We start from the raw sequence: 12,689 nt of genomic DNA on the forward strand, positions 1-12,689 counted from the left end.
AAAATAAATTTATTGCTTCATCTTATATGCAGCTCTCTGTTGTCTTCAAATCTGGATGAGTTATTGCTTGTGTAGTATATGTTATATTTTTAAACTTAGTTTTTCTTTAACTATCATAGTTAACTCTGAGAATGTTTGGGTTTTCTTTTGATGAAAGAGAATCAAATATTTCCTGGAATGTGATTTTACTGCAAAAAAGATGACTAGATACTAGAACTTTAAAAATGACTAAGATTTCATTTTGATGTTGGTATTTAAAGGATCTTTAATAAGTGATTAATAAGTCATGCAAGGGAAATAAAATGCTAGTGTTTGAAACTAGTTGATGGAGACATCAAAGCTGTGTTGGATGTAAAGCTATTCCTTTAAACTACGTTGAAAGGCATGTGTTCCTTCCAAACATATGTTGGAAGGAAAGAAAGAAGGAGGATGTTTCTAAAAATAACTTGAACACAGATGTAATTCAAAAAGAGATCTTCAGTCTGTTATTTTTTTCTTCCCCCAGAGATTGTGAATGCTCTGTGGGAAATTTACGTCAACAATACTGTTGAAGCAACAATGATAGGTGATACTTTCTGAATTTGAAACAATTCAGTCTCCAGATGCATTCAGGAAACTAAAAAGTAAATGTGTTCATTATAGATTTTCAGATGAGAAAATCAGATTTTGCTTTATTTGTAATGATTTTTTAAAAATTGGCACTGGAAGAACTTGCCTGGCGGACCAGTGGTTAGAGCTTGGAGCTTTTGCGGCCAAGGGCCCGGGTTCAGTCCCTGATTGGAGATGTGAGATGCCATGAGCCGCACAGGGTGGCCAGAAACAAAAACTCTGTGCTAGATATATATTTATTGGAATATTTTATTATGAGGAATATCTATGAATATAGAAAATACACCGATAAATATTTTGTTTTTTAAAAAATATATTTTGGCCATGCCTCACAGCATGTGGGATCTTAGTTTCCCAACCAGAGATGAACCTGAGCCCCCTGCAGTGGAAACATGGGTCTTAACCACTGGACCACCAGAGAAGTCCCAGATAATATTTTCTCATCAGTTCTTTATGTTGGTCTGACTTGGATTGTAAACATTTTCTATTATGTCATACATACAATGGTAATAAAATTAGTGCTTAATTTTTCTGAGTTTAACTTGTTTAAGGATTGAGAAGATTTGTACATCAGGCCACGTTAGATGGAGGTGAACAGTTGGTATGGTTCTTTCAACTTCCTGGTTTTTTGATTGATACTCTTATAATTTTAATTGTCCCTTAGATCTTTATAGTGAAGTCTTCTCTAGCTATTAGAATGATTTTAAGATTTTGAATGAAAACAAAATGGTGGGAAAGAAGAATCTCAACTTTCTCTTAACTGTGTATGACATACGATATATAACATTTTAATTTTTAGCTTTTGAAAAATAATCTTGGTTTATAATTTTGCAGAGAAAGTGAAACAAGTTTGAATTGAGTTCTTTTATTTTTTTATTGTAGCTTGACAGCTGGTCATTTCTGCAAACATTTACTTATTCATTATACCCGATAACTTTTCCAAGTGAGAATGCAGCAGAGTGGAAAAAACTGTTTAAACCGTGTGCTTCCCAGAGATTGTTCTTGCCAGTAAGTTTTTCTCCAGCGTTTTTTGTTTGCATCTTGCTTTTACACATGAGTTAATGAAGAGTTTCTTGTAAATCAGTTAAATAAACACACACAAATTATTTTCCTTTTGAATATTAGAAGAAAGAAAAGACTTCCCATAGGACAAATAAAAGCTATGGTAAAATATGCTATTAAAAATGAAAAGTGTAAGTAATTTCTGTTGCAGTACTATTTCTTACATTTTAATTTATTCAGTTGCTATAAACTGTTTCTTCTCTGAGAAGTAGCTGCCTGTCTGCTAAGTCACTTCAGTCGTGTCCGATTCTTGTGACCCCATGGACTGTAGCCCGCCAGGCCCCTCTGTCCAGGGGATTCTCTACGCAGGAATACTGGAGTGGGTTGCCATGCCCTCCTCCAGGGGATCTTCCCAACCCACGGACTGAACCCACGTCTCTTATGCCTCCTGCATTGGCAGGCAGGTTTTTGACGGCTAGCGCCATGTGGGAAGCCCTAAGAAGGAGTTAGAGGTTATCAGATCTTAATGGAGCCAAATCTTTGCCAGTAGGAATGCAGCGGCAGGATCACCTGCCAGTTGCAGGCTGCGTTTGTAATTCGGGAAATGAAACAGATTATTAAATAATTATTTCTGTTTTAATAGCAAATGAGTACACCTTTTCTAGCTGATATTTTTAACATAGAATTTGAGGCACGTGAACTAAAAGGGAAATGGGAACCATTTATTCAGTGGGACTCTTCTTTGGTGGTAGTCTCTGGTGATAAACCCTGATTATTATTTTTTTTAATCTAAAAATATTCAGGGACTCCCCTGGTGGTCCAGTGATTAAGACTCTGCCCCCAGTGTAGAGGGCCCAGGTTCGATCCCTAGTCAAGGAGCTAGATCCCACTGCCACAACTAACGATAGAGGATCCTATGTGTTGCAATTAAGACCCAGTACACTCAAATAAATAATAAATAAATATTTTAAAAAATATTCAGAAGCAAGATTACCTCTTCCATTTTGAATTTAATTCACCCATATTTAAAAAATTCTCAGTAGTTGTTAGAACCACTGTAATGTTTAAAATAATTATGGTAGTAGAAATATTGAAAGCTCATGAGTTCTGTTAAGTATAGGAATTATTGGGAAGAAACTTATTTGTTCTTAAGTGAAGTAAGGCAGTTCTTAGCATATTGAGAATAGAGTTTGTCAAATCTAGGATGTCAGTTAAGATTTAAAATCATGTTACATTTTGATAGCTGAATCTGCCTAACCAGTAGGTTTATTGCTGAGCATAAAAAATCTTGATCCTACGATATCTTCCTTGTTATCTGCCTCCCTTGTAAGAAGCACACAAATAAGGGAGTAGGAGGGGAAAAGCCTAAGAAGTTTTAGATAGCTTCATGCAGGCTTTAAATTTTAAAAGTTAAAAAAAATACTTAGGTTGAGTCATTGCAGTGCTACATCATTTAATTAGTAGTTTGAGTGCCTTTGTTCTGCCACGTATCTGTACTGAAGTGCTGGGTATATAGGAATGAATATATACCCAGATTTCTGGTTTTCATACAGCCATGGCACCCCACCCCAGTACTCTTGCCTGGAAAATCCCATGGATGGAGGAGCCCGGTGGACTGCAGTCCATGGGGTCGCTAAGAGTGGGACACGACTGAGCGACTTCACTTTCACTTTTCCCTTTCATGCACTGGAGAAGGAAATGGCAACCCACTCCAGTGTTCCTGCCTGGAGAATCCCAGGGACAGGGGAGCCTCGTGGGCTGCCGTCTATGGGGTCGCACAGAGTCGGACACAACTGAAGCGACTCAGCAGCAGCAGCAGCATTGTCTGATATGGGAGATGAACAGTTAAACAAACACATTATGACATTAAATAAACAAGAATACACCACTGAGAAACAATGAATGGTGAAAGAAGCATGAGGTTACAACCATTGCTCTTCTGTTTTATTCAGCATTATTAAATTTAATTGCTGATGTTGTGATAGGAAGTTTGCAAGATCATTTAATGATGTGATATAGTTAAAAACTTGAAATACTGAAATTAAATACTTAAAACCTGTCAAATTGTTCTTGTACTTCATTCACTCTTAGTTCTGCATCTTTTTAACCAGATTCTAAGTAAATTGGTTCTCCATTTTTCTTAAATGAAGAATTTTCTTAAACTATTTACTGAAGTAGTTAAGTAAAAACCTTAACTATTTCTCCTCTTTTAAAATGGAGGGATTAAGGGACTTCCCTGGTCCAGTGGTTAAGAATCTGCCTTCCAGTGCAGGGGATGCAGGTTCGATCCCTGGACAGGGAACCAACATCCCACGTGCCACAGGGCAGCTAAGCCTGCACCCTGCAGCAAAGACCCCATGTTCCACAGCTAAGACCTGACACAGTCAAGTCAATTAATAAACATTAAAAAAATTTTAAAAAAAATGGAGGGGTTTAAAGATCTAATGTAAGCTCTGGCAAATCCTCCTTCCTCCAAAAGGAACCGAAGAAAAATACTGATGTGACTTATTTCACCTTATGTATGACTTCCAGATGGACTTCCCTAGTGGCTCAGCGGTAAGGCATCCACCTGCGATGTAGGAGACGTGGGTTCGATCCCTGGGTTGAGAAGATCCCCTGGGGAGGAAATGGTTACCCACTCCAGTGTTCTTGCCTGGGAAATCCCATGGACAGAGTAGCCTGGTGGGCTACAGTCCATAGTCACAAAGAGTAGGACATGACTAAGTAACAGAACACGCACACACACAACGTGACCGCCAGTTGGCAGTGGCTCCTGACGGTGACCTTGGAGCTTCCTGTAGTGTCTTCCTAGACTGCCAACAATACAGTGGTCTGTAAACACACATTTGTCTCGTGGTGCAGAAGCAAAACAACTTCATCCACTTTTCTGCCCCCCCAAAAAAAGAGAGGGACAGACATACAGACACATACATACATACATACCCTTTGAATTGTAGTCCTTGAACAAGTGAACCTTGCCTACTCAGGCTCTGTGGTTAACTGTCAGTTTTTCCTTCAGCCTGTTATTAAATCAGGGGGGGAATGGAGTGGTTTCGGCTTTGTAACTGGTCATTAAGGTGATGGCTTAACCCTAGCTTCAGGAGGAGGCAGCAGCTTTGAAAGGGAGCAGAATGAGGATCAAGATCTTATCCTCATTATATTCTTAACTAAAAAGCTTTAATTTAGGTTAACCAAATCATTGAGCCTTACTAGTACACTGGGATAGACCAATTTAAATTTGCAGGGGTCAGATGCTTAAGTCTTTGGGTGAGGCAGAAATAAAAACTTACGCTTGAAAATTCCTGTGAAAGATACCTGTTGGAGGTTTAACCCCTGGAGTGGGGAAGATCCTATGGAGCAGAAAAGGGCAACCTACTCCAGCATTCTTACCTGGAAGATTCCATGGACAGAGGAGCTTGACAGGCTGCAGGCCACGGGGTTGCAAAGGGTCAGACCCAACTGAGCATAGCCAGGGCAGGCAGGAGGTTTAACATCTCTTGGGGAAGGGACATAGCCAGTCTTCCAAGACAAGTCTTGTTTTAGCCCTTGCTATTCAAGTGCAAGATCTTTGATTTGTTAGGAGATGATCAGCTCACATATAAGAGCATGGACTTGAGCTTGGTGGTCTGGATTTCAGTTTTGACTCTACCAGTTGCTGGCTGAGGCCAGAATGAGGTAAAGGTACCAGCTATTAGTGTTATGGCAGAGGGGACAAGTTCAGATCTTCATTTGTATTGGCTAGTTTCTGTATTTATGTCAGGAAATTAAGATTTGCTATGTCAGTTCACCAAAGGTAATGTTATTTTCCATTATGGAAAACATTTCCTCCCTAGTCTTTGAGGATACTGCTTTTACTATTTTCTTCCAGTTTTTAGTATTGAGTTTTTATTCAGATGTGTTTTTATAGCTTTTCTTCTTTAAAAGTTAATAAGAAGATTAGCAGAATATCTGTATATGCTGTTGTAAAAATGACAGACTTGGGAAAAATTAATTTAAAAAATTAATGTCAAGTGGTTTATCTCTTAAGTATTTTTTAAAAAAATAATGAAAGCATCTTTGGTGTTTTATAATGAAATAGAGTTACTGATTCAAATATCTCTCCCCACAGTTAATCCTGAAAGAAGTTGACTCACTATTGTATGTCGACACTGATATCCTTTTTTTACGGCCCGTTGACGATCTTTGGTCTTTGCTAAAGAAGTTTAATTCCACACAAATTGCCGCAATGGCACCAGAACATGAAGAGCCTCGAATAGGCTGGTATAATCGCTTTGCCAGACATCCATACTACGGAAAAACTGGAGTGAACTCAGGAGTTATGCTGATGAACATGACCAGGATGAGAAGGAAGTATTTCAAGGTAAGTCACTGATTCAGGTTAGCATTCCTCTCTTTTCCCTCCAGATTGTTTGGTTTCCAGTTTAGTCTTGTTTTATTAAAAGCTAGATTGACCTATTCAGAATTTTTCTACTTACCTAGAATAATTGAAGCAAGTGTGTTCTTAGTATTCTGTTTATTAGAGCATTACAGTAGGTCAAAGCAGATGATATTACAGTCAAGTATCAAGTATCAAGCAGCAAGTGTGAACATTCCTAGATTGGTATTCCAGACAAGAGTTATCATTTTGTAATCGTGCAGCCTCATAATACTTGACTCTAAAGTGTGATATGTCCTGGAGGAGCACAGATTGTGGTTAAGAGCTTAAGACTGTCATGTTAGCTTGGTTCAAACACTGAGATCTTGGGTAAGTTTTGAACATCTTCAGGCTTTGATTTCCTCATCTGTGAAGTGGTATGATAGATAACAATATGTATGTCATGGGATTTTTGTGAGGAATAAGTTAGTTAGAACAGAGGCTTAACACATAGGATATGTTGGCTGTTTTGGTGCTATTGGAAATTATAGTGACTTTTTAAAAAATCCCTACATGTTTCTTGTCTCAAATTTTGGCATCAGAAAAGTCCGGCTTATAGAATTCTCTGACTGTGCATTCTGAACAGATTGTACTGTTTATCAGTTTCATGCTGATGAATCCTTAAGTCATTGTAGTCTGGGGCCATTGGAATCCGTGGTTTGGCCTTAAGTTTAACTTTGTCGCCTGTTCACCACAACTACTAGCCAGCTAGTTAATTTTCAAATGTCAGTTCTCTCAGCTGAAAAATAAAGATAATAAATGGACTCATGTAGGTTGTCTTTTTAAGAGACCCATTCAAAGTGCTTAATATAGGGCATGACACAAAGCAAGCACTTTCAGTTCAGTGCAGTTTAGTCACTCAGTCATGTCTGACTCTTTGCAACCCCATGAATCGCAGCACGCCAGGCTTCCCTGTCCATCACCAACTCCCGGACTTTACCCAAATTCATGTCCATCGAGTCGGTGATGCCATCCAGCCATCTCATTCTCTGTCGTCCCCTTCTCCTCCTGCCCCCAATCCCTCCCAGCATCAGGGTCTTTTCAAATGAGTCAGCTCTTCACATCAGGTGGCCAAAGTATTGGAGTTTCAGCTTCAACATCAGTCCTTCCAGTGAACACCCAGGACTGATTTCCTTTAGGATGGACTGGTTGGATCTCCTTGCAGTCCAATGGACTCTCAAGAGTCTTCTCCAACACCATAGTTCAAAAGCATCAATTCTTTGGCACTCAGCTTTCTTTATAGTCCAACTGTCACATCCATACATGACTACTGAAAAAACCATAGCCTTGACCAGACAGACCTTTGTCGGCAAAGTAATGTCTCTGCTTTTTCATGTGCTATCTAGGTTGGTCGTAACGTTCCTTCCAAGGAGTAAGCGTCTTTTAATTTCATGGTTGCAGTCACCATCTGCAGTGATTTTGGAGCCCAAAAAAATAAAGTCTGACATTGTTTCCACTGTTTCCCCATCTATTTCCCATGAAGTGATGGGACCAGATGCTATGATCTTAGTTTTCTGAATGTTGAACTTTAAGCCATCTTTTTCACTCTCCTCATTCACTTTCATCAAGAGGCTTTTTAGTTCCTCTTTACTTTCTGCCATAACGGTGGTGTCATCTGCATATCTGAGGTTACTGATATTTCTCCCAGCAATCTGATTCCAGCTTGTGCTTCCTCCACCCCAGCATTTCTCATGATGTACTCTGCATAGAAGTTAAATAAGCACGCTCACTGTTTCTCCCTTTACATCTGGTTAATACTGAATTAAGCATTAAGGGATATTATATCTTTATGATATGAATATCTATGCATACATATTTGCACATATATATATTTAGGATTTTTCCATTGGCTGTGGTGGACCAGAGTTTACACCATTATTTTGATTCCTGTCTTCATGTCTGATTTAAATCTATTGTCCCTTTGTATCCTTCCGACAGGCCACTGTACTGCTTGTAGCCGTCACCACCCACATCTGGACATTTCATTCTTAAGGCAGTTAATATCCATCACTCTTATCTTCTGTATATCTAGCAGACATAGGGTTGGTCTGTTTGTTTTTTTAGCTTTCCCATCTTCTGTACGTTTCTGAAATCTTGATTTCTCTTCAGTTTGTCTCCCACAAATGAATGCATTAATGAAGTCAATGTAACGTGTGCTCTCATCAGTCAACCTCAGTTACCCGGTTTGCTAATATATTTTGAGTTTTAAAAATTTATCTACCATAACGTTTTACTAAGTAAGGCAGGTGTCATGCCATGAATTTTCTTCCTTTTCTGATGGTTAGACTATGCACAGTAATATTATACCAGAAGATGGTGCTGTGAGATTATGTGCTAAGGAATGATGTAAGTGCTCAGGGACTCTTCATTTGAAATTCTCAGAATTATGAGAAGTGTTGTGTTGCAAAGAACCTTAGAGACAATTTAGTGTAACACCATTATTTGATTTTTAAGAACATTTCAAATTACAGCTATGTAGTTCAAATCTATAATTATTTTTTATTTGCCTTTTACTTATTAGAATGTCATTCTTAAGTACGTGGAATAGTTTCTCCCCTTTCCTTTTAGTCTGGCGTGTTCTAATCCAACTAGAGATGTAGATACGGGAATTGAAAAAATTTCTAAGCTTTCAAACTTGTTTTTATCTGTGTATTAGTGACTTAATGAAGAAAAATACGAGGTGTATGATTGTATATTAATTAGAAGGTGCAATTTACTTCATACATACTGTCCCTTTGTTTCAGACAACTCTCTTCTTGCCCACTGGGAACAAAGATTTGCTCTGTTTTTAAAATATTTTGTTTATGATTGCTGATATGTTTTGACAAAATTTATTGATTTTTTTTTGTTGTTCCATTTAATTAATTTATTTATTTTTAATTTTTTTATTAGTTGGAGGCGAATTACTTCACAACATTTCAGTGGGTTTTGTCATACATTGATATGAATCAGCCATAGATTTACACGTATTCCCCATCCCGATCAATATCTCTTTATTTTTCCTGATTTCCAAACATATCTTTAGCAGACATGGCCTTGTTTTTTTTCCTACTGACTTTATATAATTTCTGGCACAGATGTCAAATTTTAGAGCTCTAGTGATATAACTGAATTGCTTATAATAACTTTTCAAGCTGTTTCATAAAGGTCCACAAATGTTATCCCATAGTTATTATCACATGAAAGCCTGTAAGACAACCCACAGGGCAGTGACCATGTTTTAAATTCTTAATATGCTTTGCTGTAGCCAGCTCCAGCCATTCATAATTATTCAGTTCCAACCTTATGTATTGTAATTAAATATTTTAAAATTTAAAATAGTAAAAATTTAGCTTTTTGTTTTGTTTCTCATAATGCTTGGTAGACACTGATATAACCCTGGCTAAGACACTACTTTGTATTATGATTGTTTCTGCAGTGTTGAATCCCTATTAGGATATTTCTTGACCTTTTCCTATTTATTAGATAAAAACCAAAGACTATAGGCATCTTGAGAATTCTTTTCTTGTATGTTTGCTGTACCTTGTTCGTGTCCTGCCATTTATTATTTTGTAAAGTTTAATTTTGGCCTGTTTCTCCAGGTACTGAGGGGAGGGTATGTCTTTTATACAGCTTTGCTTTCAGAATATTTAGCATGGAGTCTGGCATAAAGTAGCAACTCGGATAATTACTGGCAGAGGACAGACAGAAGTTTTAGAAACCAGGCAATTAATGAACTATTTTTTTTTGCCATTGATGAATTATTGAAAAGTATAAAAAAATAGAATACTTACTGTGAGGTAGTTGTGATGATTGTTTTTACATATTTGAAATATGTGTGTGATGGAAGGCTTTTATTGTGTTACATATACAGCTTGAGAAAACAATGTCAGTGAACATCTTTCCAAAAGGGGCAGAACTTTTCAGAAATTAGTAATCAATCTTTGAGAATGGATGAGTTCTCAGTTTCTAGCATTGTCAGAGCATGATATGAATAGTCATCTGTTAATTTTATTTTTACATATAACATAGACTGATGGTAATAATGAGTTTGTTTTCAAAAGCTTACATAATTCTAAAAATGAAACTAATTTATCTTAATATAATACATGTGCATTTTTGGTAGATTTGCTGAAATGAATATTAGAGCTACATCTTTTTTTAAAAATTACAAAATAAATCATGCTTGTAAAAATTCAGGCAATTCATTGAGTAAAAAGACACTTTTCCACTTTACATTCCACTATCCCCAGTTTCATTCTTTTGCCCAAATGACATTATGTACTTTGCTCTGTATTCTTCAGGCCCTTTTAAAAAGGCATTTTGAAGCAGATATACATGTACATTAGCATTTACATGTGGACACCTTTTATACAGCTTCGGTTTGCTTTTTTCACTTAGCAAATATATAGTTGATTTTTATGTCAGTACGTATAGCCTGTCACATTTAACGTGTGTGATATTGTGGAGAAAGAATAATTTGATTTGATTGTGTGTACTAGTATTAATATGTAGTTATATGGCTGCTGCTGCTGCTAAGTCGCTTCAGTCGTGTCCGACTCTGTGTGACCCCATAGATGGCAGCCCGCCAGGCTCCCCCGTCCCTGGGATTCTCCAGGCAAGAACACTGGAGTGGGTTGCCATTTCCTTCTCCAATGCATGGAAGTGAAAAGTGAAAGTGAAGTCACTCAGTTGTGTCCGACTGTTCGTGACCCCATGGACTGCAGCCTACCAGGCTCCGTCGTCCATGGGATTTTCCAGGCAAGAGTACTGGAGTGGGGTGCCATTGCCTTCTCCGAGTTATATGGCTACTTCTGCTTTATTGACTATGCCAAAGCCTTTGACTGTGTGGATCACAATAAACTGTGGAAAATTCTGAAGGAGATGGGAATACCAGACCACCTGACCTGCCTCTTGAGAAACCTGTATGCAGGTCAGGAAGCAATAGTTAGAACTGGACATGGAACAACAGACTGGTTCCAAATAGGAAAAGGAGTACGCCAAGGCTGTATATTGTCACCCTGCTTATTTAACTTATGTGCAGAGCACATCATGGGAAACGCTGGGCTGGATGAAGCACAAGCTGGAATCAAGATTGCTGGGAGAAATATCAATAACCTCAGATATGCAGATGACACCACCCTTATGGCAGAAAGTGAAGAAGAACTAAAGAACCTCTTGATGAAAGTGATAGAGGAGAGCGAAAAAGTTGTCTTAAATCTCAACATTCAGAAAACCAAGATCATGGCATCCAGTCCCATCACTTCATGGCAAATAGATGGGGAAACAGTGGAAACTGTGGTCTGACTTTATATTGGGGTCTCCAAAATCACTGCAGATGGTGACTGCAGCCATGAAATTAAAAGACGCTTACTCCTTGGAAGGAAAGTTATGACTAACCTAGACAGCATATTAAAAAGCAGAGACATTACTTTGTCAACAAAGGTCCGTCTAGTCAAGGCTATGGTTTTTCCAGTGGTCATGCATGGATGTGAGAGATGGACTATAAAGAAAGCTGAGCGCCGAAGAATTGATGCTTTTGAACTGTGGTATTGGAGAAGACTCTTGAGAGTCCCTTGGACTGCAGGGAGATCCAACCAGTCCATCCTAGAGGAAATCAGTCCTGAGAATTCATTGGAAGGACTGATGCTGAAGCTGAAGCTCCAATACTTTGGCCACCTGATGTGAAGAGCTGACTCATTTGAAAAGACCCTGATGGTGGGAAAGATTGAAGGCAGGAGGAGAAGGGGATGACAGAGGATGAGATGGCTGGATGGCATCACCAACTCAATGGGCATGAGTTTGGGTAAACTCCGGGAGTTGGTGATGGACAGGGAGGCCTGGTGTGCTGCGATTCATGGGGTCACAAAGAGTCGGACATAACTGAGCAACTGAACTAAACTGAACTGATGGCTGAAAAATACCTCATGTATTTTGATTTTTACATTCCTGACTACACCACCTATGTGGGTGAAAATCTTTTCATAATTTTTAGCCGTTTATGTTTCCTCCTTTGTGAATGGCTGTATGTCCATTTCCTTTGACTTCTATTTTGCTGTTTTTCTGTTTCTGTTGGCTTGAACTCTTTTTGTATATAATGCCTCTTTATTAAACTCATTTTTCATGGCTTTTTTGGTGTTGGATATTCTACATTATGTCCTCAACAAGTACTACTAGTGTTATTGCTTCTTGTCCAATATTTTTCTGGTAGGACTTTTCCTTTGCGTTATAAAGATTCCTCTCCCCGCCCCCCACCATGCCCCCCCACCCCCTTTCCCCCTAAAACTGCCCTGGACTTGTTATTTATCTTTTCTTCTTTGAGTAGATGTGTTTCTTAGAATAGGTATGTTTTTCTTCTTTTTTTTTTTTAAATAAGTAAAATCTAGTGAAAACTTGAACATGACATGATACAAAGGTTATTCCATCAGTACTGTCTATTGAATGCGTTACTGGTCTTGGTCCTTGTTGATCAACTCATATTTTCCTTTTCAGATCCTAAGAGTGTTTAGTTAACATGATCAGTGACTCATTGCAGAGTTGTCCTTTCAATAAATTGTTTTCTTACTATTACCTTAAGTAAAATTTGTTTCAGTCATTTTCCAGATTTTGTGTGTGTGTGTGTGTGTGTGAGAGATTTCTCATTGTGTATAGTCACTGTATTTACTGCATCCTGAGAAAGAAGGTA

At 38.1% G+C, this 12,689-nt stretch overlaps 1 protein-coding gene across 2 annotated transcripts in view; it reads left to right on the plus strand.

Annotated features, from left to right (window-relative positions):
- GXYLT1 (glucoside xylosyltransferase 1) overlaps nucleotides 1–12,689 on the plus strand; it is a 50,637-nt gene that overhangs the window by 21,564 nt on the left and 16,384 nt on the right. For both annotated transcript variants that reach the window (XM_061129788.1, XM_061129796.1), the window contains 2 exons: nucleotides 1,492–1,617; nucleotides 5,720–5,971. In XM_061129788.1, the coding sequence (XP_060985771.1) occupies nucleotides 1,492–1,617; nucleotides 5,720–5,971 (378 nt within the window). The remainder of the gene's footprint in view (nucleotides 1–1,491; nucleotides 1,618–5,719; nucleotides 5,972–12,689) is intronic.

The sequence above is a fragment of the Dama dama genome, chromosome 3, assembly GCF_033118175.1.
Source record: "Dama dama isolate Ldn47 chromosome 3, ASM3311817v1, whole genome shotgun sequence".
NCBI lineage: Eukaryota > Metazoa > Chordata > Mammalia > Artiodactyla > Cervidae > Dama > Dama dama.